The 27488-nt window shown below is 39.0% G+C and overlaps 2 protein-coding genes across 3 annotated transcripts in view; one reads left to right on the top strand and one right to left on the bottom strand.

Annotated features, from left to right (window-relative positions):
* si:ch211-140l13.3 overlaps nucleotides 1-27488 on the bottom strand; it is a 46303-nt gene that overhangs the window by 6542 nt on the left and 12273 nt on the right. For both annotated transcript variants that reach the window (XM_044376402.1, XM_044376403.1), the window contains exons 4-7: nucleotides 24665-24720; nucleotides 23155-23236; nucleotides 2440-2539; nucleotides 970-1087 (exon numbers count right to left, since the gene is read on the bottom strand). In XM_044376402.1, coding sequence (XP_044232337.1) covers nucleotides 970-1087; nucleotides 2440-2539; nucleotides 23155-23236; nucleotides 24665-24720 — 356 coding nt within the window. The remainder of the gene's footprint in view (nucleotides 1-969; nucleotides 1088-2439; nucleotides 2540-23154; nucleotides 23237-24664; nucleotides 24721-27488) is intronic.
* gpr31 (G protein-coupled receptor 31) lies at nucleotides 12293-15829 on the top strand. Its single transcript, XM_044376423.1, has 2 exons — nucleotides 12293-13169; nucleotides 14513-15829. Exons 1-2 carry the CDS (start codon nucleotides 12624-12626, stop codon nucleotides 14972-14974), a joined length of 1008 nt encoding a protein of 335 aa, XP_044232358.1. The 5' UTR covers nucleotides 12293-12623; the 3' UTR covers nucleotides 14975-15829.

The raw sequence follows: 27488 nt of genomic DNA, 5'->3' as shown, positions 1-27488 counted from the left end.
CCTGCCAACCATTATTCATATGCTCTGGCTTTATCCATCCTTGTTTACTGTAACTTCTAGTCAATCATTAAGAAGTTGGAGATAATATGACTGTTTCTGCCAGGAAGGTTCAGTGCATTCGTCAAGGTCTGAGGTCATCAAGAATACTACGTTTTAAGATATTGCAACCTAATAAATTAATTGTGGAGGGGTAAGGTGTGACAAACTGTGACACACACTGTCAAACTGTGTGTGTGTGTGTTATTGTTCCGGGTCTAGCTGGTTTGGTGTACAGTTTTTTCATAAACACACATGTCTTTGTTCCTTGTTGAAACATCATAAAAGGCAGGTGTATTTGTCTTTGATATAAATGTTGTATAATCCCGCAAAACTCAATAAAAAAACGTTTAAAAAACAGAACTTGTTATCTGCTAAATGCAAATGACACGGACACACCGGTAGCACCGGTTCTGCAACATACACACCATCGGAGGGGATGGGGTATTCATAGCAGGAAAGAGCTTCTCATAAAAACAGGGTAGTAAATTATTACCAAGGCATGTACGTGACACATATACATATTGGAATGACAAAGCAATTTCAATGGAAGCAGTTTGACCAGATATACATCTACGAGAAGTCATTAAATCCTCCAGAATATAACATGATGAGACAGGTGGTGTTGTGAAATGGGCCCATGATGTCATGTGAAACATTGACGGAGCTTGTTAAGCAACGCTGTGGCACAACAACTGCCAAATCAGCATTTCTGGATTAAAGGATATGCAGGCGTTGATTCATCTTTTTCCTCAACATTTCCTGAACATTAAGAAAAAGAGTTAAAATAACAAAATCAACGATGAGTTTAATATTACCCAATAGTTGCAACACTGAGTGGACCTGGTCCTATTTCTTAAAATCAAGTTAATATCAAACCCCTGCACGTCATTATACTGGTAATACTGGTAATTTCTCCCAGCAAACACTGACCTGGACAGCTTTGGATTCCAGTTTGTTGAGACTGTGTTGATTTCTCGTCGTGGCTCGACAAAGGATGCAATCTCCTTCGTGTCGCCTTTCAAGCTCATCTCTCCGATCCACTCTGTGACTGCATAAAAACAACACATTCAGGACCAGCAGTGGTCTGCAATGTCACCCACAAAATCACAACTCTGTAATTTTAAGAACACTCTCAGTTGTGAGCCTGCGCATTGTATATTGTCTAATTTCTTTTTATTAGTGTGTTTGTTACTTTCTTTGTGATTGTATTTGACTGTTAACCTCTATAAAGAAAGGTCCAATAAATAACAGAAAATAGGAAATTATTTAGATAATTACACTTTCAGAGCCTGAAATATTAAAAATTAAAAAGTTACAGGGTCTTTAAGGACCACAGCATTCATCACCTGTTATTGTGTCATTATATAGTTTAAGACCTGACCTAACTAACTGCCAAATCTGAGACCCAAACATAAGACTATAAGACTATAAGGGCTATATTTTTGCTTTGTTTCATCCAGAAATCTATTTAAGAGTTTTGCTTGAAAATAACAAAACCTGACCCGTTAACCCGAAGCTTCACACATCAAAACGGCCGAAACCGAAACCTGACACTGTACCTGAACTATCAGGTTTGACCCGGATAGCAAAACATTATTAGTAGCATGTGATTGCTTCACACGATCAGTTTCAATTGTAAAATTCTGCACCATAAATTACACCTCATGACTTGCATTTACCAGCAGTACCATCATTTGTTGAAAGTTTCTGTCACAGTAAAAATATGAATTTGGTAAAAAAAAAAAAACATGACCTTTAAAAACGTGGTTCTGCGGTTTTCAGTTCAGACACCTGCTAACATGGTTTCGAGAAATGAATATAGATCATTGCTTTTAGTTTCAACTTTTGATCCTGTTGTGGTAGATTTCTCGACAAAGTGTTAAAAACAGTTGTAATTTCTGCTGTATTTATGCAACAGTTGACAAACTTTGATGTCTCCTTTGCAAATATTGTGCTGACTTGTGGTTGTGATCTCACAGCAGTAGATGGAAATACTTGATAATCATTGAATACTGAAGTAAAGCTGAACACAAGAGTTGTGGCATTCAGTTATTACAGATTTGGACAGATTTAGTGCATGCATTCTGTCAGAGGAAAAGGAAAAGAAGATAAACCAGAGAGGAAATTTAAACTGGCACTACGTTAAACTGATAATGTGACACAAATCTACTTCCTGCCCAATGTATACCTTGCAAAATGTTAATCAGTTGATCAGTAGTAGATGTACAAAAAAAATCTATTTTACAATCAGAATATCATCTTCTTTTTACTTGCATTAAGCTGATGAAGTAAAAAGACAGTTCTGTGGATTTTTACTCCTCCGCATCTGTCAGCACGAAACTGGAGGTGTACATAAGCTTGTGCAGGCAAAACTATCAGAAAACCACAAGACTGTTTTACCTGTGAATTCCCCTCGACGTCAGTGCCAGTGTTGTTTCATACGTAACATCTGGTCTCCTGTGTGGTTTCAGTGAGCGTGCCCTCAACATTTTCTGACCACCTAGACATGGAAAAATACACCTGCGTAAATACAATGAACACATTCAATATATGAGGCTTTTGAGAGGCAGAATTATGGAGATTTTTTATTATTTTGTCTGTTTTCTTCTTGTTTTTCCAGTTGCTTGATTTATTTATACTTATTTATATACAGACTGGTGACAAATTAAAGGAGAAACCAGTACAGGTCTGAATGCTTGACCCCTACAGTGAGGGGGTCTGGGGGCTCTGTTATGCTTTGGGGGGCATTTTGCTGGCATGGTTTGGGTCCACTTGCCCCCTTAGAGGGAAGGGTCACTGCTATGATGAAACATTTCTATCCTGATGGGAGTGGTCTCTTCCAGGATGACAATGCCCCAATTCACAAGACATGAGGGGTCACTGAATGGTTTGATGAGTATGAAGATGATGTGAATCATATGCTATGACCTTCACAGTCACCAGATCTCAACTCAACTGAACACCTATGGGAGATTTAGGACTGACGTGTTAGACAGCGCTCTCCACCACCATCATCACAACACTAAATGAGGGAATATCTTTTGGAAGATATATTTGAAGAAACTTTTTATAACCGATTTAAGCCGAAACTCAGAACATAACCTGAGCCGGACCAGGTTAAGTATGCAGCATAATTTACCATGGTGATCTAGCCAGGTGAAAAGAGAGCCACCTTCATGATATAGGGGGCAGTTGATCCTCTTCTTGCAATATTCTACAAACCAAACACAAAACTGAGTATTTCCTGTTCACTTTAGTCCAGTTTATTATCAATCATAGCAGATTCACCTTAGACTGACCTGATCTGAGGCTATGTTTTCATTGAAAACATCTAAAAATGTCGTTTAAAAAAAACAAACCTTTTTTCATTTTAAAAACGGTTATCATATTTACAACATTTTATGATCAGAAGACTTTGATTGTTTCGGTAGAATGGTGTTCATCCCTCCAGTAGAGTTCAGAGACTGTAGGATCAATAACAAGGTGTATTGATGCTGTTCTGGTGGTCCAACACCTTACTAAGACACTTTATGTTGGTTTTTCCTTTAGTTTGTCACCCGTCTTCTTGTTCTGGTCCTTGTTGGGGGATACGGGAAGCAAAAAAAACAAGAAGAAAGAAAAGAAATATTTGTTTCATATATGTGAAACAAGTTTCCAAGACCCAAAATAAATAAAAACTGAGAACTAGAACAATTTTAAAATGCCTCTTGAATCACTTGAATCCAGACCATTAAATATGTTCAAATAAAAGCTGACATCGGCATTCAGATTACCAGGAGTTATATCATTTCTGCTGAAGGTGCAGGATTGTCGCTGAGGCCCTGGGTTCTGTCTCTGGACCTCCTCTTCATCCTCTGGTGGGTTTACATGGTAATCCTGGAGGCTGAGACGGCGAGGAGGACACTGAAAGGCTGGTTCATCTTCATCCTCACTGCTGCTACTACCACCGCTGCTTCTAGTGGAACGCGTGTGAACTGTGCTGCACTCTGGAGGTGTTGAAGTTTGACTTGTGTTGTTTGGCGTGGTGAGAAAAAATGCTGTTTTTGTTGTAGCTTGTTTTTGACCTTTGGCCTGACTTGAGCCCGTGTTGCTTCCTGGTGTTTTCGTTTCATCAGAGCCTGTGGATCCAGTTTCCACATTCAAGCCTGAGACTCTCTCTATGTGGTCGTTCACTGTCTTAAAACTAACAATAACTTCCTGATTTCTCGGGGCCCGAGGGGAGACTTTATCGTCCCTCTGAGGGGGGGGAATGTTGAAATGTTGCACTAAATTTGATTCGTACACAGAGTTTGGATGTTTGGGCGTCCAGACGTGTGAGTTGTTGTGCTGCATGGATTGTTCCCATCGATCCTCAGAGGTCACAGCCATTCTTCTAAGAGGTGCTGTGACAATTTTCTCTCCAGTTTCACTTGTGTTTTTCATTTCTTGGTGCCTGAAACTTTTTTCTCTAGAAGACTCGCTTGACCTGGATTTCTTTCCACACCTGTTGACGTGTAACTGACTAACTTTCTCTTCTCTTTCCATCTTCAAGGTAACATCAGAGATCCCTTTTATTTGGACGCGTGAGAACAGTGGAGTGTAATATTGGGGCTGTAGGGGAGTATTAAAGTTGGTCTGTTCTTGGCTGAGAACCTGGGAAAAATCCTCGTACTGAGCCTGGATCTGTGTTTGGGTCCGTCTCTGGGTATCTTGGGCTGTCTGAGGATTATATAAACCAGAGAAAAGGTCTTGCAAAGTCCCAAACTCTCTGCTATGCTCAGGCTGCAAGGTCAGGGACTGGAAGGTTTCAAGCTGTGTTCCCTCATCATTTAAGACCAGAGACGGAGCAGATGAGCGCCTCTGAATGCCAGAGGTTAACTTCCTGCTGGGCTCCTGCTGGCTGAGGGAAGCCCTCCTCTGCAGCTCCTGCTGGTCACTGACCTTCAGTGTAGTTCTGTCCATCCTGGAAATGCCCTCAATATTCTGCAAGAAGTGTCGTCTCTCTGTCAGGCTATTCACCCCACTGCTGGTCTGCAAGAAGAGAGAATGAACAAGAATAATTTCAGGGTCAGACACATGACCTTGATTAAAAATGTTTTTTTTCCAAGCATACTTCCAAGTCTAAAAAGAAAAGATTTCTGTTTGTGCTGCTCTGTGGTGGTACTGTTTCCCCTTGAACACAGATGTTCTGTAAGAAGTCCGAAAACCAGCTGCCAGCCACATAAAGAGATAAAAAAAAACAAATAATATTCACTTGGAGAAACCTCACAAGGTGTTGCACAATGGGACATGTCCCCTTAATGAAATAATGCCTCTTTAATAATACTAACGAAGAAATGCCTCTTTAATGTGTATAAAAAATAAAGCCTGCAGGTGTTTAGGCTATCGTGGGACAACTTCTTGCACGATGGGCACTAAGAAACCAATGCAGGACACTTGATTTATGTTATGGTAACCTCACATCAGAAAGAAAAAGACCAGAAAGAAGACACAAAAGGGCCTGAACAGACCAGAGTTTCTGTCTGACAATCTTTTCAAATGAGGTCTGCAACCAGTTTCTCTCCTCTCTTAAACCCCAGAAAAAGGGCGTCGTCACACCCCGAATGGCCGAGAGGGGAATGCACCCAGCTGGGATCCAGTCCCCACATTCTGCCCACAGGTGATCTGCATAAACCCTCCAATCAAACCAGACACGCAACTATCCGAATGCGGAGCAGGGAGACAGGGAAATGAAAGCAAGTCCCACAGATGGTTGACTTCTACAGCTCAAACGGCAACTCTCCCATTTATTAGGCAAAGCAAGTTTATTTATAAAGCACATTTCAGCAACAAGGAAATAGATTCATCAGATTAAAAGGAAAGTGATGCAAATTATCTTGTGAAATAAAAAAAAAAATGTTTGAGGTTTCCCTATCTGATGTGTATTGTTTTGTTTATTGTGATGTACCTAAAGGTTTTCTTGGTTACGTCTAATCTGCCAGTTGTCCTACATATATACTACTATACTACAGACAGGTGACAAATTAAAGGAGAAACCAGCACAGTGAGGGGGTCTGGGGGCTCTGTTATGCTTTGGGGGGCATGGTTTTGGTCCACTTGTCCCCTTAGAGGGAAGAGTCACTGCTAATCAATACACAGTTGCTCTGAGTGATGATGAAACATTTGCTATCCTGATGGGAGTGGTCTCATCCACGATGACAATGCCCCAAATTCACAGGACACGAGGGGTCACTGAATGGTTTGATGAGTATGAAAATGATGTGAATCATATCGTCACCTTCCTAAAATAATGACTGAAGTCATTTTTTGACAAAAATGTGCCTGAATCATCTCCTCATGATGCCCACATCCTCAGTTGAACAGATCATGCGATTCTAACCCTGCAGTATAACGGCCTATGTCAAGAGTGTTATATTGCGTAGTTATTCAGACTTTTTAGTCAGAATTTCAGTCAGCAAAATAAGTCCATGAAGCTAGCATTTAGCAAAGAGTGGAAAGGCTCCAGAATCTGTGGCTGTCGCAAGTGATTACAATGCTTCCTGTTAACTCTTTTCTGCCTTTTAAACAATATTTCATCTACAGTTTTTTGTCTCATTTGTTCCACATTATATGATCTAATTAAGAAAGATTTGAATACCGTATTGTAATCTAACAGCTAGAAATTATGAGTATAACTAAAAAAAAACATTACAAAGGATCCTCTTTACTTTTGTGTTTTTATTTAATGAAAATCTCACTTGAACCATAATATTAGTAATCATAACATCATTTGGCCCTAGGGGTGCATGCACACCATAATGATTTTTTTGTGTTTTCTGAGACACCTGAAAAAGTGACTGAGGCCATTATGACGATATGTTATGATATGCTTCACAGTCACCGGATCTCAACACAACTGAACACCTACGCTCTCCACCACCACCATCATCACAACACCACATGAGGGAATATCTTTTGGTATCTTTTGGTAGAATGGTGTTCATCCCTCCAGTAGACTTCACAGACTTGTAGGATCAATAACAAGACAGCATTGAAGCTGTAAGACACTTTATGTTGGTTTTTCCTTTAATTTGTCACCCGTCTTCTTGTTCTTATCCTTGTTGGGGGATAGAGGAAGCAAAAAAAAAAAACAAAAAGAAAGAAAAGAAATATTTGTTTCATATATGTGAAACAAGTTTCCCAGACCCAAAATGACATCTTCAAGCTTTTTGTCTTGTCAGACTAACAGTGCAGTTTTCAATAATATCAAACTAGAGACAAGCAGGAATCTTATAATTTGCATAAACAGTATCTGTACGCACCTTAATGTGAACATTATTGAATTAATTTACTATGTATAATGGGAACATTATTTATTTTGCTGCGTTTTTTAAATTCTGTATTTGTTGTGAACACTCTGTCTGTGTGTATATATAATTTGTCACCCATCTGTATGAGCTGTGTTATAAACTACTAATAAAACATACCTGCAGCGGTTTGGACTCAGAGATTTCATTCAGCTGCTCTTCTACAAACTCTCTGAAGTCATCTTTCTCCCCCACAGCAGCTTTAATCGGCCTTGATGCCCAAACAGAGTAAAAGAAGAACAATTAAATTCTGATCGGAAAGTAAGGAAATGAAAATACTATCACAGTAGATTATAATTTGGACATTATGGACATTACAGTTGGAGAAAAAAGAAAGAAAACAGCGACACCAAATATAGTAATCGCTGTTGTGCAGTCCAGATATGTTATATGTTTACAAGTAACACCCCAAAAACTCTGAGGAACACTGGAACATCTCCAGATTTCTGTCCTGCAGTCTGGGTACCTGTCTTCAGGTTCAGCAGACGGGATGATCCTCACTGCAGAGGAACTGGCCGGGTCCTGGTCTCCATGTCTGTGTGCAGTCTGGTTCACTTCCTCATTGATTGTAGATTCATGTCTCTGCTCTGTTTTTACTGTGGTACATTTGCTGCCATCTGAGTGGACAAAGTTAAGTTTATATGTAATGCAGATGGTTTAGAGTGAAGTAAGACTGACATAAACTCAGACAGGAGGATGTAATGACGCACCTCAAACAAAAGTTTCCATTAATGTGAATGATTTTACAACGTCCAGTTTCCCTTTTTGTATTTCTCCTTCTTCCTTTGATGTCACGCAGGTATGTATGAATGAATGTACGCATGTATGTACGAAAAAAAAAAAAGCTTGACTGTGAGCTGCGAGCTGGATGTGGGGCCAAACATCTCAGTCTCCTGTGAGATTGTATGGATGAAAGTGAGAAAACTCCACTTCACTGTGAGTTATAGCAGCAGCTACAACTTTACAGTGTTACTGGAGTCACAGGTTGGTTTGACAATCCCAGTCTGAATCTGTCCGACAGGCTGCAAATTTCTCTTCTCCTTTGCTGCTGCACAGCTGATTCTGATAGATTCAAACACTTGCAATAAAAATGTCATCACTTATTCCATTAGGTGAATGATCATTTCAGTAGCTCTGTCGGTTCATTCATAACCAGTTTGGATCTTGTATAAATCACAAGCTCTGACATGTTGACATGAAACCTGTTGAACAAAATGTTTTTCACTTCATTATAATCGTTATTATAAACAAATAAATAAAAAAAATAAAAGTGTTACTTGCTAATATTGAATGTTTCTTACAAGCTAGTCATTTTTCCTAAGTGCTGCTGATTGACAAGAGAGCATAAGTTGAAGGAGGGTAATTATATGCACATCATGTAGCCTCTGATGCAAAGAATGCATGAACTCTTCCGCTGTAGCAGATCTCATACACTTAGTATTATTGCATATTCTTTAACTGATGTTGAACTGGCCTTCAACGTCTTACAAAGGTGAAGAGGACGTAAATTGCATTTGAAATAATGCAGAATCTGGTGCTGCCAACGTCACCTGTTACACAGACCAGTGTGTTTTTTGGTGTTGTTCACCATTGTGGTCAGAATCAGAGAAAAAAAGAGGACGTTCACCTTTTGACATGGTCGGAGAACTGGCACAAAAGAAAAACAATCTCTGCTTGGCAGTATTGTTTGAGTAACAATCACGATTGTGACAGACTGTAAGTTACTTAACTGTGAAACACTGAATATTGTGAAACACTACCAACTGAAATACTGAGTCACCAGGACTACTGAAACATAGTTGCTACTGAATACTGTTGAAAACTGTTAAATATTGAGTAACAATAGGTATAATGGAATATGTTAAGTAAGTACATCATAAGTTCATGTTTTTCCAAGTTGGTGCGGATTCCAAAGAATTGATTGTAAACAAAATACATTTTGAAATTTCAATGTGGAATTTAACAAAATTGCGAAATAAACTTTTTGACTCATCAGCAACTGACTGACCATTTTGTGTCACATATACTTACTTCTTGTAAATGTCACCACATAATAACTATTTAATTAACAGTAGCTAGCAGCACACCGGCAGCAAGTGACACTTTAGCGGAGAGATGCGATGTCGAGTAGCTGATGTCTCATATGGTTAAGAAACTAGGAGCGAAACTAGGACGTTCCTTCACCTCAAACCATCTCGAGTGCTTCTACAGTTTTGCAGCCCTGTTTAGACGTGCATAAAAAACTGTCCACACTGTACACGCACAAACATGAGTAATTTCCTCTGATCCATCATGCCAGATATTTTATGACATGACTATTTTGGTACAAACATCTAACCACCAGTGTGACGGGTAGTCTTCGGAGAGTTACTCAGAACAGAAACAGAAAATCAAACCGTATTTGGTGCTTAGTGGGTGTTAATTTCGGATGCTGGCTGTGGTTTTTAATGATACTCTGCAGGTTAAAACGTTGCTACGTTCATGCTCAAGGGTTTTTCCTTGAGGGTATGATCTTATAAATGTGTAATATTGCCCATTAATTGGTTGTTTTTGTTGGAATTTTCAGCACTTAATCTACTTGTTTTAAGTTGCGTAGCGGATATTTATGGGAAGGTTGTTCCACAGTTTTGGTCCATAATAAGAAAACGCTGCCTCTCCATATGTCTTTGTCTTAACTGTTGGTACATTTATTGCTGTAATGCAGGCAGCAGCTAAGAGTACAGAGGGAGAGACAGTCAGTCGACTAAATATGGAGGTGCCAAACAATTATTCACAATCTTATAAACCAGTAATATTATTTTAACATCAATTCTAAAAGAGACAGATAATCAGGGAGAGGGATACTACATAAAATCAATCAATAATATCAATCCTAGTCATTATTCTTCTCATTCAGGTAGCTGAGGCTGTGTTGTCTGAGGAGAGAGTACAGGATAAGGAAGGGAGGGGGGGGTCAAGGAGCAGCTAAAAAAAATGAAGAAGTGGTGACGAACACAGAAGGGTACTCATCTGCAAAAGGTCAAATCTGAGACAAGATAGATTAAATCAAGGATTCTTGTGACTTTATCAGTTGAGCTTCCAGATAAAACGCATAGAAAGCAATAAAAGCATTCAACCTGATAGAGGGGGATTTCCATCCACATATGAAGAGTTCATCTGCGAAAACCAATAAACGTCATCCTTTAAAAAAACAAACTGACACGACGGAAAACTGTAAAATAATTAATGTTTTTCCAGGTAAGTGCAGGTTGACTTAGTTTCACTCAATCAAAACAACCCAACTGTAGTCTGATTGAGTGATTACCTGGAATTCACAATAAAAAAAAAAACATGATTTATGAAATTTTTTAAAAAAAAAGGAGATACCTGCTTTTGCAAATTAACTGTTCATATATTTATTAAATAGATAACCGTGTTAAGCCTTCTGACAACCTACTGTCATAAAACAGGTGACTTTTAAATCACGAATCAGGTCTGGAAAGAGGTCACGTCCTGTGCCTGTGTCAGTGGAGAAAGTCTGAGTTGTCTGGACTTGTTGCTCCGGCGGAGAAGCGTTTGAAGCATGCAGAGTTCGAGGCATGCAGAGTTGAATGTGAGGCCCTAGGCTAACCCCCCCCCCCCCACCCTCCTCCTCCTCCCTTAGGACGCGACATTCCATGTAAACCCCTTTCTACTTTTCCTTACATAGTAGCAGACATTGACAGCAGCACTAAGTCCATCTCCTGGTCATATAAATCTATCAATTCCCAGGGATCCGTATGTACGTACATTGCATTTTTAGCATCTGCGGAGGAGTCGGGCGGTTTTAACAGTGAGCGTAAACAGTGACACAGAGGCTGTCATTCATGAGAAACTACGTAAGTCGGACAGTAACGTCAGGGATTTACTGAACCGTCAGAATTGCAAAATGGTGAATTCTCACAGTTTGAGCCAATAAATAGCAGTATGCTTTTTTTTATGTTTCCATAATGTTTTACTCATATGGTTGGCTCTCTGTCAAAAGTCAGATCAGATTGTGCTACCAGTATTTGACTTGACTCGGTTCACGCAGGCACTTGACGGGGCAGGTTCACAATTTTTCAAGTGTGTCTTAAAACAACAGTCAGGTGTACATATGAACAGTGAAAGAGGTTTTCCTCGCTGTAATCATTCCTCCTGTTCATACTGGATATTAAAACATCCTTCAAATGTGCTTTCAATGGAAGTGATGGAGGCCAAAATCCACAGCGTGTCCACACAGTCATTTAAAAGTTGATGTGAAGCTTATATGAGGCGTCAGCAGTCTGAGTTAGTCATATCAAGTGGATATCTGACACATTTACAGTCTTTTTAGCATCAAATTCCCTCTTTGTGTTTCCTCGGACAGTGTTTCCCTGTTGAGCTGCAGGTGGAAGTATAGTAACAAAAAGAGGGACTTTGGCACTAAAAAGACTGTAACGTTGAAAGATATCTACTTGATTTGACTCATTTGGACGGTTGAAGCTTCATATTAGCTTCATTTTTGCACAGAAGGAGGACTGTGGATTTTCTCCCCCATTACTTCCATTGTAAGTGCATTATGAAGGGATCTTCTAATGGTCAGTATGAACAGGAGGAATGATTACAGCAAGAAAAACATGTTTCACTGTTCATTTAGGCTCCTGACTGTTGTTTTAAGACACACTTGAAAAATTGTGAACTCATCCTTTAAGACAACTACCTTCAGACTTTTTTTTTCTGTTTTCATCATTAAAAATATCTCTGCACATTAGGGCTTAGTTTGATATTTAAACACACTAAAAACAAGCTTTGGTTATATGTAATTTAAATGGTGTTAGCCTTTGTAAGTTCACTAGACCCACAGGGGGAAAAGCAGCTGGTGACTCACCTCCTCAGGCTATAAAGGAGGGGCTAAAGCTCAATAGCACGGCAAACCCAAAGGAGTCGCCTCCCATTTGCTCTGCACACTGACAGAATTACTTCAAGACCTTCTCTGACTCTCTAAACACAGGACAGAAAAATTCAAATGCAGAAACATGCACAAGGACTGAAAGAAGAATTGAAATCGTTTTAAGAGGATTACAACTGAGGACACTGAGGAACTTGTTTGGCAGGATTTTGTTTCCTTTGTGATCTGAAGATAAGGGCTCTTGTTGCAGCTTGTAGAGTGAAACTTCAGTCAAGGAAGAAGGATACATTGCTTATATATGTGGGACACAAATCTTTCCAGCTTGTAATTCATATTTGCAAGTTACCTGGCAAGTGTATTTGACTGTTGAAATGGGAAACAACAGTGCTTACCAGCTCATTGAAGACTGCGAGGCCACAAACAAGGCACTGTATAAATTTTATGCAGCTGTCATGATTGTGATTTTCATCTTGGCTCTGCCTCTGAATGCATCTGTTCTGCATCTCTTCATATTCAAACTGAAGTTCTGGAAATCCAACACCAACAATATCTTCCTTTTCAACCTGGTGGTGGCAGACATTCTCCTGCTCTTCTGTTTGCCGATAAAGGCTTACAACTTTATCGAAGGAGAAAGGAGGAGTAGTAATGACGTTGTTTGCAAAGCTATGCTCTTCATGTTGTTTTTAAACCGAGGGGCCAGCATCGCCTTCCTGACGGTGACCTCTATCGATCGATATTTTAATGTGGTCCACCCCGGTCGCAAGAATCTCCTGAGGGCTATCAAGAAATCTCCTCAGATCTCTATCATCATATGGCTGCTTCTTCTGCCTCTCACCATCCCCACCATGCTCCAGAACTTCGACTGCTGCAACAGCCACAAGAGCGAAGATGACCCGAAGAACGACGCCTTGATCAAGGTACAGTGCATCATACTGAATGTGTTATTATTGGTAGGTTTTCAGCTTCAGCATAAAGAAGGGGATACAGTGCATGAGTGTACAGTACAATGACTCATCCCAAACTGTTCTGCTTCACGTGACATCTATGTAGAAAGAGCAGTTATTATCTCATTTACATGATGTATGCTGCGGGCATGTAGCAACAACAGCTTGACAACACTGTCTGGAGTGTTTTGATGTCAATGCTTACATCAAAAGCTGCATCAATCTTATTTATGCAATGCAGAGTTCACACACACAAAATACAGAAGTACTTTATGTCAACTGTAGTTACTCAATTTATTATGTAAAAGAAATGATTTTAGGGTTAATGATGTTGAAAATGATAAAATGATTGATTTTTTGTGTGTGTGTGTGATTTAGTGGATGAGAAGCCTTATCAGAAATGAAGTCTGTGGGTCCACGGTGGCCTCTGAAGGGACAACAGAGTAGTGGTGGTTATCTCACCAGAGCTATTTTTGCACCAACGCATTGCAAAAGTTGAAATGCGTTGAGCCTGGAGTTTGTCAATCTGCACCACACATGCCGGAGCTACAATTTGGACAAGATTTTGTGCATGCTGAAACTGAAAACATATCTAAATTATTAGAAAAAAAGGGAAGAGATGCTAAGTTGGGAGACCTCAGAGTTTGTGTTTAAATATTAATCCATTGTTTGCAGTCAGTTTAACACATGGTTAGATTTGTTTCACTGCTGAGTTAATTGGTAGCAAGAAGCATAAGTATTGTTGGTTACCTTTAAATATACCTGATCAATGGTGGAAAGTAACTAAGTTTATTTTCCTAAGTACTGTATGATTTTACTCTATACTTCTACTCTGCTACATTTGACAGTCTAAGTTACCAGTTACAGTGCTGATAAAGATATTAAAAAAACATACAACAGGCTTAGTAGTTTTTAAGCTTTAAAAACATGTCCAACATTTCACATAAAAGCATCTCGCAGCTCTTGGTTGGGAACCACTGGACTAAACTAGCTAACTGTATGTAAAGCAGTTGAAATTAGCTCCATTTTGACCAGCTACAACAGTAAAATGCCACTGAAGCACTGAGGCATCAGTCTTAGATTAATAATTTATCAATCAGGGAAGATATTCCTCTGCAGAACAAGCTGCTAATACTTCTGTACTTTTACTTAAGTAGGATTTTTCATGCAGGACTTTTACTTGTAATGGAGTATTTGTACATGGTTGTATTGGTAGGTAAATAGAGAACATGACACTAAGGCCAACCAATCAAGAACAAGACCTTGTTGTTGATGTAGGTATATGACAATTAATTAGATCTTTTATCTGATTTAAGGACGTGGTGGACAGTGTGCGAGAAGCGGTCTTCTTCACCCAGATCATCATCCCCTTCATCATCCTGGTCTACTGCACGGTGCGCATCGTCAACCGGCTGAGGAAAAAGACAGTCGGGGATAAGACCAAGCTGAGGAGAGCGGTCTTCCTGGTGACATCCGTCATGGTGGTCTTCTCCTTCTGCTTCCTCCCCTGCACCATAGCCAGAGTGGTCCTGCTGGTCGTCCGGGTCAAAGAGTTGGCGGAAGTCTACCAAGATAAAGCCGCCGTGGCTTTCGACGGCCTCATGGTCCTCTCCTACATGGACTGTCTACTGGATCCGCTGGTCTACTGCTTCTGTAGCACCAAGTTCAAAGCGCTTTATCTAACCAATTATTTCCCGTTCTTGCAGAAAGGCATTCAAGTGCCGTTAGACAGCTCAACGGGACAAAACTCACACCCTGCACGCAGTCATGTCATCTGAAATTCAAGGGAAAGAGACTGGATTTGACACCTGTCCAACCCAACAGCTTGCTACCTGAGACTGACAGTGCGCCCCAAAAAAATGTAGTTACTTTATAAACGGGGACTGTGAATGTAAAGTGAAAACTAGACGTGCAGTAATTATTAAAGTTTGTATTTTCTTAATATTCTGAAATAGAATAGATACATGTAATATAAACAGGAGGGACCATTAGCGTGTCGTGTGTTCTTCTGTATATTAAGTATACTGCAGTAGTGATTCAGCATGTGAAATTATCTTCTATTAGTCTAAAATGTATCAATGTTGGTGGATTTTGTTTGGTGAAAGGGAAAGGCCCTCAGCCAAAGTACACACATCTGTTTTTCTGTTTTGCCTGGACAACAAAATGAGTAGTTCTGACCATAAATATTAATAAATAGCTTTCAAGTGTTAGAGGCCAAAAAAAAACAACCCAGGAATTTTATCTTTCCAATCATACCAATCTCACAAATCTTCAACAGTCAAACAAGCATTTGTGTTTTTAAACCATCAAGTTGAGGCTCAAAGCTTTTTTTTTTAAATCTGTAATCTGTAAAATATGTTTTCTATTAAATTGTACAGTGGTGACAAATTTTAAACTAAAGAGGAAAAAAAAAATCATATCTATTAATTATAGACAATATTCACTAACATGGCTTCCTTGTGTTGGGGGATTAAATGTGTGCACACACTAGAGACATATTAGACTGTGATCAGTCCCCCTTTTACATAATCCTAAAGGCCCAAACAGGAAGCTGGTTATTTATGTTGATTTAAGGACTCTATAACTGTTTATACTGTATATGGAGATAAAACTGTACATATTTTATGTCTGGGATATTTTCTAATAAACATTATTTATAATAAAGTATAAACTGTCTCGCATGGTGTTGGGGAACCTTTGATGTTTTGAACGTCCCAGTCTGACAACCATGAAACCAGCACACTGACATGACATGACATATTTCACAAATGTAAAATGTCCCTAATAACCCATGAGTCATGCCTTCAGCCAGACTATATGACCCTTACTCACAGATACTCCACTGCGCCTGGATAAGTCACCTGGATGGTTTCACCCACCGTGATGACATCATCAATAATAACAATGGAGTAAAGTGAGGGTCTGTCTGTTGTTCAGTATCTGGCTATAAATAGATGAGTAATTCATTAGGTATCACCCAGAGGGAGTCTGGTGATTCTGGGTTAAACGTCTTCTAACTTTGACTCAGCTGTTTGTTTTAGATGTTTCATTGTGTGTCACCAAAAAAAGAAAAAAAATCCTCCCATTATTGCTTTGTGTTTATTACAGCGTTATTAAAAATTATGAATCACTGCAACAACACAATGAGACTTAATTTAAGTGGAATACTGAGCAAATTTCTTGTGACTTAAAATTGGAAACACAACTGAGAAAAACTTGTGTTTAATTGGAGCTTTAGAAAAAAAAAAAGTTGCTCTTGAGTAAATCAAGAAAACAACAAAAAGACGGGAAGAAGATCCCTGGATACAGTAGTTAATGTACAATTAGATTTAAAGATTTAAAGCGCTTCAAAAACGTGGCTACGTGATTAAAAACAAGACCACTTCCTACTTACCTCAAGGTCACAAACAAACATAACAAGAACTGTATATATATATATATATATATATATATATATATATATATATATATATATATATATATATATGTATGTATATATAAACCAGTAATCATCAGCAAAGATGTGAAAATGTGAGTAACAATATTCATCACATCTACCAAACAACAATGTGTCATAAAGTGTATGAAAACAAATATTTACAGAGTAAAGAGAGGAACACATGTGTCATATAAAGTATGACCTTCAATAAAGCAATATCAGAGCTGATGAGCAAACACACTTTTAACAGCCTGCAGTGGTGTTTTTTGTGTACTTTGTCAGCTAGTTGTGTAGCTTTGACCGGAGCAGAGCTGGATTTTCGTGTTTTTACAGTACGCTTATGAACACTGAACAGTCAGAATTAATTAAATATAAAGAATAGAACTATAAATGTACCAATAGGACCAAGTAGGACATGTTTAGGATTTATTTATGGGCTCTGATATCTCTCATTTGCCATCACCAACATCAGGTGTCAAACATAGCGCTACAGCCACCAGCGTCAGGTGTTAATGACCTACATCTACAAAGTGAGAAATGCCTTCATTCATTACAGTGTTTTCGGTTGTAGGCGTTTAAATGTGTCAAACTTGAGCAATTCAAGTAATGACAAGTCATCCTGGCATGATGTGATCATTTGTTTTTAGCTATTCAAAAGGATTTATGGTAAAATTCAGGTTTATATCACCCCAAGTTATTTTTTTTTATTTTGTGTCTCAATAAATGCTTTAGTTATTTTACCCCCGAGACAATCGCTCCATTGAGAGAAATATATTGTTTTTCTAACAGAAAAGTAGAATAACAGAGCAGGGATCACTTTCAGAGATGGGAGACTTTATCGCTGAGTACATCTCTGCTGACTGATCCTTCATCTTTGTTCTTATCAAAAATAACTTGAAATATCTTTCTTTATTGAGACTTGATTTAACAGGTTTGAACTTTGTATTTCCAGCTTGGTATTTAACAGCATACCTTTACTGATAAGAGCTGCTGTCTTATAAACATCCCCACGAAGTTCAGATATGAGTCACCTTTTATTTAAGCCATTTTGTAAGTTCTGCCCCGGGAAAAGCGTGGATGTGGTTTTTATTACTGGCTCTATTGAGTCTGAAAAAAAAAATTCCCGCATTTCTACACCACCTAACCTTTGGATTATGTCAAGAAACAGTCACCTGCACCAGTCTAGATTAGTTAGAATGAGTTTGCTATGAAAACCAGGAATCATCAAGAACAGTTTATAAGTGGGTGTATGAGGACAGGAAATGATTATTAGAGGAATTATATTCATACTAGACCAGTGTCAAGGTAAAACAAGGACAAACAATTTATATAAATGAAATAGTCTTACAACATATCACATTATGATTTGTATAATTAAATCTGGTTAATCAATATTAAACCAGAGGGTTGCTGTTCTCAATAATCACAAGACATCTTCAAAGTCTAACAACTGCAACAAAGTAAAAACAATTGGATGAATGAAACGGCCTCACAGCAGCTATCTACTTCCAATCCAACACACAGGTTCTAGTGGGAGCTGTTATAGTCCGTGGGCCAGAATTTGATACCACCTAACGTGGCAAAATCTGTTTGGTACCAGTTTGTTTGTAGGGTCCATTGCATATTGCATGCATGTCGTGTAGAGTTTTAAAAGCTTAAAGGTCCAATATATGACATTTTGAACATTAATATAGCAGCAAACAACTATTTGCTATGTAAAGATATAGTGGAGTAATGGCGACCTGACCAGAGAATGAATATACAAACTTCTCTGTTTGTTTTGATAGCCAGAAATAGCTAGAAATAGGCAATGCAGTAACAGAATCTTGATCCATATTTGATCAGCACTGCATAGTTTGACAGTTTGAGTTGAGAGTTTTGTGAGCTGTCGGTTCATCCAACCCCCGTCTGTTGGAGACGGCATACTTGCTGCTACCTGAAGTGCTTGTCCCCAACAGCGTCCTCCTTGGCACACTGCTCTTTGAGGTGCTGCACCAATGCATCCTTAGTTGAGGGGGGATTTGCTCCATTCCTCTTCCTTTTTTTTTGTGAACAACTCAAGACGAGCTTGATCGATGTTGAGTTGATCGTAGAGGAGAATTGCGAAACGTTCCATGATCAGACCTGCCAACCTGTAAGCATTTTGACATCAAAGTACGCTGGTACGATGAGTCACTCTTAACTACGCAAAAAGCAGGTGATGCCTGTGAGCTCAATTCATACATCCATGGTTCAGTTGTGCACATGCAGCACTTAAGTCTAACCCTGCCTTCACCCAAATATCAGCGGGGATGGTCATAATTGACAAATGTGTAATGTCATTTCAAGAGACTGCAAATTGCCAGCAACATGACAGTGATTTTATCGCTCTCGATCCTCCTTCTTACTCCAGCTGGTTATTTCCTCAAGTGAGGACACGACTTTTAACTCCTTTGTAAACGTGAACGGACTGGGGTGGATGTGGAAAGTTGAAATTGTGAAATGAGTTCAGTTACCGCAGACCTTCCAACTCTGAAAAATATTTAACGTTAATAACTTTAGCCTAACGCTAGCTTGCTTGTTCACCAGGCATTTAAGGTGGTAAAGTAACGTTAGGATATATTGTCCGTGTGTTGACGTGACTTTTCATAGTGTGTATCCGTAATTATTGTTGCAGCCAAACCCATAACCGTAGTGAGAGGAGCAGTGGCGCGATGGACAAAAAGTTAATGTGCAACAGAAATAACGTTATCTGGAAAGTTACCAGGAGGCATGTGTGTTAAAGGCAGAATGGGCTTGTGGCCTGCTCGGAGTGTGTGTGTGTGTGTGTGTGTTGGCACTGTAGTCTACAACTACTCCAGGAAAACTTCAAGGAAACAACCCCTCACTGCAAATTAAGTACAATATTTAAGGAGGGATGTGATGACTTCTACAGTTTCAACAGTCATGTTCATATTCGGCCTGTACTATCATTAAGTCATCAAACCATTGAGTAATAGCCTTCCTATAATGAGAACTGTTGTATTAATCAGCTCTAAAATATTGACTTCATCATAGCCCCAAAATAGTCTGTTTAGGCTGGTTTGGGTTTTACAGCTACATGGTCATCATCTTTTCAAATGAGGTGAAATCAATATAAACTATATAAATGCAGCAGTAGTGGCAGGTTAGTGTGTAGCCTGAGTGAAACTGTGTTCCTTGGTCAGCTGTGTTGAGGCAGGTGAAAGACAAGAGAACAAACAGGCATAAATGACCAACTAACAGTAGTAGCTTCTGCCCATATTTTTTATAAATAATCTGCTATGGTTATAAAGAATTTGCATATCAGTGCTTCCCTCACGTTTGTGTCTGTTTGACTGCTGCATGTATGCAAATGATGTACACACGTTACGTGTATGTTTGCAAATTATGTACAATAATTCATTGTGCGAACAACAGTAATTTGCATCTAATGCATCTAGGTCGCGGAAGTGGTACTCAATAAATTCGTCCAGGGTTGGCAGGTCTGTATAATGGAAATGACCTTCTCTTGAATGCTTTTTGGAGCCTTTGCCAGAGCCATGAAGGCCTCTGTTGTCATGTCATCTGCATTCCAGGTATCTGATGCTGTCTTCTTGCCCCCGCAGATACTGTGTCACAGTCAGTGAAGGCCTGGAACACAGGAAGGGCCTTCGATTCATCAGGACCCAAAGACTTGGCAATCTCATGGGCAGATATGTATCTGATATGTGTCTGAAGTTCTTGCCAGTCCCAAATGCCATCCAGGGTTGAAAGGTTATCATGTTGAGAGATATAGACTTTTTCAAAACATCAAACCAGAATTTGCCACATCAAACCAGAATTTGCCACTTTCGCAAGAATTTTCAGTCAGTGAAAATTCTTGCCTGGGGAGGACTATTTTGATGCACAACTCAGAAGGTGATTTTTGCTCCTCAAGACTTAAAAGTGCCATTTTAGTTGAGACTAGACTAGATGTTACTCCCCCTTAGAGGAAACTTGCAGCTCTCATTTATGAGAAAATGAGAGAATAATTATAATAATAAAAGCACAGTTCAGAGCAGCTGAAGTCTGTCTGTCTCACGACGGGTTGGACTGAACCAACTCAAAGCGTTTTTTGGGCCTGAGCCCCAAAGGGGCAAAGACCTTCTTGTATCTGTTCTGTTATCTCGCCACTTCAGACCTAAATTTGACCCCCTAAACATGTTCAAAAACTCACCAAATTTGGCACATACATCAGGTCTGGTGAAAAATTTGATAAAATATAAAAATTATCCCTAAAGTGCCAAAATGTGCTCTCTAGCGCCACCTATGTCACTAAAATGGCCGCTACAGCCCGTAGGAATGTCGTAGAGAGATCAAACCAAAACTCAATTATTCGTCTCATCAAGACCTACAAATCATATGCTGCCACCCCTGACCTAAATCCAACAGGAAGTCCGCAATACACACATGAAAGTACGACTTTTCCCCAATTTTGGCCCCTGAACAAATGCTCTCCTCTGAGGGTGTTGATGGTATCGGCTTCAAACTTTACTACATGACTTACGACACTGTGCTGATCAAAAGATGTTAAAAACTTTGTAATAACTTGAGCGGTTTGGATTTTATAAGCCCCAAAAGTTGCAGTGCCACATCACACCTTACAATGTAAACCAATGGGGAGGCAATCAATGGGCATGGACTTTGTGTCAAACAAAGTTTTCAGACATCTAAACTCAGTCAGCTCAGACAGTCTGACCACTTTCAAACCTGTATCAATGGATTCACAACAAAATTTCCTACTGAAAAATGTGATTTTTAATGTAAGATTTCAGAAAGTCATGGGATTTATGAGGATATTTCACAAGAAGAGTGACAAATAGGAGAGGGGGGGTGGGTGTGGGGGTTGAATGGAGCTCATTGACTGAGGGTGACGGTTTAGTGATAAAGTGCTGCAGAAAAATAAAATCAAAACTAAAATTTGTAGTTCTATAGTGCAGTTTTTCCTTTATTAGGGCCCGAGCACCTAGTGGTTCACTCACACTCTCCATTCAAATATATGAGTATTTTTCTGTGTCCAGCTGCAGTTACTTATTGTCTCTACACACCTGACAGTACACATGTCAATCAAACTTTGACCAGGTCATGTAGGTTAAAAGTCTTTACTTTTCTAAAAATAAACTTGATGAAAATTAGGAAATTAATTTGTTTTACACACAAACTCATCAAGAGTTTCCAGTTTACTAATTGAAATTCAAGTGAATGGACCCAAAACTTGCTTAATTTTGATGACATAGGTGTGAGCAAGACAGACATGTCTCACCCTGCAGAAAATTCTCATCCTCACACTGTTGAGGTTTGATGTTTCGCCATGACAGAGGAAGTTGCTATAACTTTATTGTAAATGCTCCAGTCTGCACCAAACTTTACATGTTTGATAAGAGTCCCGGCCTGAACACGTCTACATGACAATATTCCATCAGTGATGCAAACTGGCTGAATAGCGCCCCCTACAAAATTGCAGCGAAGCAGCCCCAGCAGCAGGCAAAACAATGGACAAAGGAAGTGATGTTTATCTCCTTCTTGCACTGTCTGACAACAGCCGGGTCTGAAGACATCTACATGTCCGTCACAGAAGCCCTTCGATTGCGCTGCAGCCTGACGTGCGCTGAGGTGCGAGGGACCGTTCAACGCTACTTGCAGCCTTAATTATTACTTGTTTTTGTCAGTTGCTGAAAATAGAAAAATGATCATTGATATGAGCTGCTTAAATATAATCACCTGATTGCGGTGACTGTATGATGATAAGTTGATTTTTAAAAAGACAAAAAGTGGGGTAGCAAAACCATAACTTTATTCCCCCCTCACTGAATAATAAGGATGCTTTTGCTCCACTTGCTCCATTGCTCAGGCGCCTGTGATTATAACGTCCTGTTGGTTTTTTTTCACTGTACTCTACTTATACAAATGAATCTGCACAAAGTTCAAAATGCAAATGAGGGATGAAGGTTCAGGACTTCCAGATATAGTTTTAATGTTTATAAACTGTGCTTTTGAACTTGAAAAGTGAAAATCAAAATATTTTTGACTTTTTAACATTATTTTAGCCATAATATAAGCAGATACAATGAACTGATTACAGCTGCATTTGGATTTTTTACATATGTTGTTTCAAATGATCATAATGATCATGTAATTTTATTTGTTTCCTGGCAGATTTTCTTAATGGAATCTAAAGACCTGCCTCACATTTCATCAGGATCTTGTGGTTATGAAGCATATTAGAGTTTTACATTATGAAAGTGGTATTTTAAAGCATCAATGTGTAGATGTCTCTGTGATTATAGGATGTTCAATTGTTTTGTTTTCTTTGTCAAAAAAATGTCTACAGAGAAGTCTATTTGAGTCTTTTTCAGTATAACCACTGGAATCACCAAAGTGAGAACTTTTTAAATTGTAACACGGCTCGACACGTCGGTATGAAATCTGGTTCAGATAAGATCAGGCGTTTATTCTGTTGCTTTGTGTGTGCAAATAGAGAAGCAGCGTTGATTTTCTTACCCTGACTGGGACATGTCAGGACAGGACGATCCTCAGGCCTGCTTCGATCTGATGGAGGAGATGACACTGGGAAGACTGGGAGCTGTGGGGCCATGAACAGACCCAAGAGATGGGAGGACAGGACAGAGATTAGAATGACAGGAAACATGTGAAGAGAAGAAGAAGACAAGAAGAGAGGCAGTGAGACTAGTTACTGGAGTAACAGGATTATGAAAGCTGATGCTGTTATCACTCTTTTAGCTGCCAAAAAAAACTACATTTTGGGCCGATATTAAAGAAGTTTGCAAAACTCAAAAAAGTTATAAATGGCAGATTTCTCAACATGAATCCCGTTGTGTTAGTCGTGGGAGATCTCTGAATCACCTCAGAGATATTCTACACGTAAATGGAAATAGAATGACGTTAAACTGAACCATGATGCGCTGGATCAGAACAACTGGATCAGATGATAAATACACAAAAAAATGCACGTTATCTGATCCTTTTTATTAACTTTTATGTGTCATACATTACAGTAAACTGGATATCTTTGGATTTTGGAGTGTTAATCAGACAACCTTGAGCTCTAAGAATGATAATAATAATGGAATTGTTATAATATAATATTATATAATAATAATGATCATTTTTCACAGTTTTCTGGCATTTTATAGACAAAAATGATTAATCAAGAAATTAATCATCAGATATAATATACATATGTGTTTAGAGAAGACTCTTTAAGAAGCCTCAGGGCAGAATAAAGTTTAATTAGCTGGTTAAATATTTGGTCTGACTGATTTTACTTTGGCCACTTGGGGGCAGAAGACACATAACCCCAGAATATCATCACCTTTTAGAGGTATTACGGCCAAACAGTTGGCAAACAGTTGGACATTTACATATACAGCAGAAATGGAACAAAATAACCATTTATTTAATCTTGTGTGTCTGCCCACTGATGAATAAAAGTACCCCCTTCTCTTAGTCACTCTGGTTTGGTCTTCACCAACTTCTGAGAAACATATCTGACATTTAAACTTAACTTCGAGTGCCTACATAGCATGCCGTGGGTTTATCAGAGAGTCAGTGGAAAACAGCTGAATGTTGATCCTTGAAACAGGCCTGATAAGAGCAGTCAGAGTGAACCAGAGAGTAAATAAAACCAAAACAACGAGCAGAATGAGGCTAAAAAGCTCCGTAAAGTTGCAGTAGGGGGTGAACCATTTCACATTACACATTTGGTCCGTTGTTAATATAAATTATATTAATTAATAGAGCTTCAAGGCAAGAATGCAGAGCAATAACACCGCTTTACTCTCTAAAAAACAAAACATATTCATTATCTTGTTTTTTATCTATATAAAAGATCAATAAAATATGATGTGACTTAAATCTGTCTTTACATCTACATCTTTTTATCACTTATTTTCATTCAAATGTAGAGAGTTGTGTAACCAAGACTTTATTAGTTTATCAATAGTCCTGATCACTTAAAGAAAGCGCTTTTATCAAATCATACAGCATGTACCTTCTTGGCGCACTGCGAGGGCACACAGACAGGAAACATCAGACCTACAAGAGAGACTGAGACAGAGATAGAGACAGAGTAGGAGAGAGAAGGAGATTAGATTGTGAAATAACATTTTTAGTTCCCCAGAGATAATGCGTGTGGGAGGGAACACAAGTCCATTGCCCAGAAACAGCTTCTTGGCATTTCCACACATAGTGATTATAACAAGTTTAAGAGATGTGTTCCGGAGCACCTTACTCTAAGTGCTGACAAAGTAAACAACAGAGTGATTGTATATTATTGCCATCGTTACCGGTGCTTCACAACTGGTCCTTAATAATAAGCAAGGTGTCTTATGTTGTAACAAAACCTGTCTGTGGCTCACAGCTAACACCTGATGCATGACAAATTGTTCTGCAACGAATCACAAAGACAGAATAGTTTGTTTATTCCACATGTGGTGCTTGAACTGAGGAATAGATGAGCACTTAAAGGCATCTTATCTGAACAGAAAAAGGTCACTGTCGGCTTATGTACCTGCAGGAAACGTAGGTGCACAATACAATATGACTGAGTCATGGTTATGTCTGAAAACTCTATTTAAAGGTACATCTCTTTCCTAAATGCCAACCTGCACACAACATTTGAGTCTGCATGGTTCTCTCTCTTTCAACATGGACTAATCTGTCTTTCACACCAGTTGCGTAAACACACAGTTTGCTCATGGTGGGGTGTAATATTGTGGGTATAATGTAAAGCATCTCCCATCCTCCGAAGCACCTAAATAGGATGCTAACAACTACATTTGAATGTAAACAATCCTCATTTTGTGACCGTGCTTAGAGTCTTTTTTTACCAAAATCCTGAGATAAGATACAGAACTCGCTCCTTCATTCTGCTTTATACTGACATTGGTGCCATCATAACTTCAGATTTTCTGAATTTGGTTCAACTACAAAGCCTCACAGAACACCAGCGGCCTGTAACTACGAAGCAAGTTCAACTTAGTCTGGCTCTCGATAACGCTGGCCATCCAGATAACCAGCATCACATTCATGTGAAAGAGGCGGGTTGTTAATACCAAGCGACATCATCAGAACCATGAATGAAGTATTTCATATGATATGAGATGAAACGGTGATAACAAGAACCTGTAGAAACCTCTGTTGCCTTTGGTCCTGTGGTTTGTCTGTATGTTGCAGGTCCTTGGATGGGTGGAGCCGACATGTCACTGGTGTACTAACTGGGAACACCTGGCCAGTGCACCAGAGTGTATTTAAGCCCGCCTGCCCTGATTCCAGTCCTTCTCTGATCACTTCTTCGCTCACTGAGCTGTGATTGTTTTTTTTGCGTTTCCTTTTTGGTTTTGTTCTGCATTGACAGCACGCACCTCACATTAGACAACACATTCATACACTTTCAAACATCACTGATACTGACTTCCACACCTCATTGCAATTATGGTTATTTACTTCAATAAATTTCAGTTTGTTATCGCTGAGTTTGGGCGTGCGTCACCTTCTCTTGTTGTGGCCTGCGAGCCTGTAATCATACAACAGAATAAGAAGATGTAGAAACACTAGAAATCATTTCCACATATTAAAAGTAGGCTTAAAATACATGTAGGAATTATTATATATGACTGAAGTATTTTTGCTATTTAGTTGGATGATGAAGAAACATTCTGAATATGTCACATTAAAAACTTAACTAAAGCAAAGAGTGTTAAAATAGTTCATGACTGATGAGTCTGTCTGACCCAAATGTTGCTTTTATAATCACGGGAGCCAATTAACGTTTTTGTGGATTATTTTTCTAATAAAAGACAAACTTTGGTTTTTATTTCCAGTTATCATCACACAGGTTGTCTCATGTTATTCTGAGCTGCAGTGATGGAATCAGAGTGTAAAATCATCCACATTATCAGCTTCACTCCGGGGAGAAAATTTGCACGTTTGCACGTTCAAAATGTAAAATCATCATTATGTGATTAGTGTCATAAACGTTTGTTAGAAGCTCTGTTTTAAAACCAGAGTGGAAATAGAAAGCCTGGAACAATAAAATGTTTCCACCGACCTTTTTTTACTTGTCACTTTGTAAACTTGGGACTACTTTTGTCCATGTCGGGATCCTGCAGGAATGATCTGATTGGTCAGTTGTCGGGGTGTTGACAGATCGTAATCTGATCCTCTAACCTGCTCCGGAGCAGGTTATCTGTTCAGCACAAGTTGGTGACTTATCTCAGTTAAAAGTGAGCTTCATGATTTCGGGAAACGTGACTTAAGCCAAAAGATAACCTGCTAATCTTGCTCCGTAGTACAGGCCTCAGGGCAGAGCATGCTGCTACAGAAGAGAGCAACTTGCAGTCTCTATTGATAATAATGTGCTTGATCTGAGTAATGTCGCACTTTGGTGTTAAAGCAGTGAGTGAGAAGACCGAGCTACACGTTTCGAATCAGAAATGACAACCATATAAACAAAGCGGCTGTTTGTTGATAGTGGTTTAATGCACATGTGATAATTTAGTGTTAATGAGTCTGTTTGACTCACATAATGCTGTTGCATCCTGTCTGCACCTCTAAAGACTTAAAGGGTTTAATGTGTTTAATGGGTGAGAAATATAGTCAGACCGGTACTGGATTTTTGTGGACTGTACTTACTGATATCAATATGTAGGAGTTTTAAAAAAAATCCCAAAACAATGTATTGATAAATATTAATTTTATTAAACAAACAGATGACAAATGTATAATCTTTATCTGAGGGGAGTCCCACATTCTCAGTCTCTGAAAACCCCTGTTCTACCACATTATTTTTCTTTTAGGTTTCTTATCTACTATAT

Source organism: Thunnus albacares, chromosome 16 (assembly GCF_914725855.1).
Source record: "Thunnus albacares chromosome 16, fThuAlb1.1, whole genome shotgun sequence".
Taxonomy (NCBI): domain Eukaryota; kingdom Metazoa; phylum Chordata; class Actinopteri; order Scombriformes; family Scombridae; genus Thunnus; species Thunnus albacares.
Note: the sequence above shows the minus strand (reverse complement) of the source record. Positions and strands in the feature narration are given on the sequence as shown.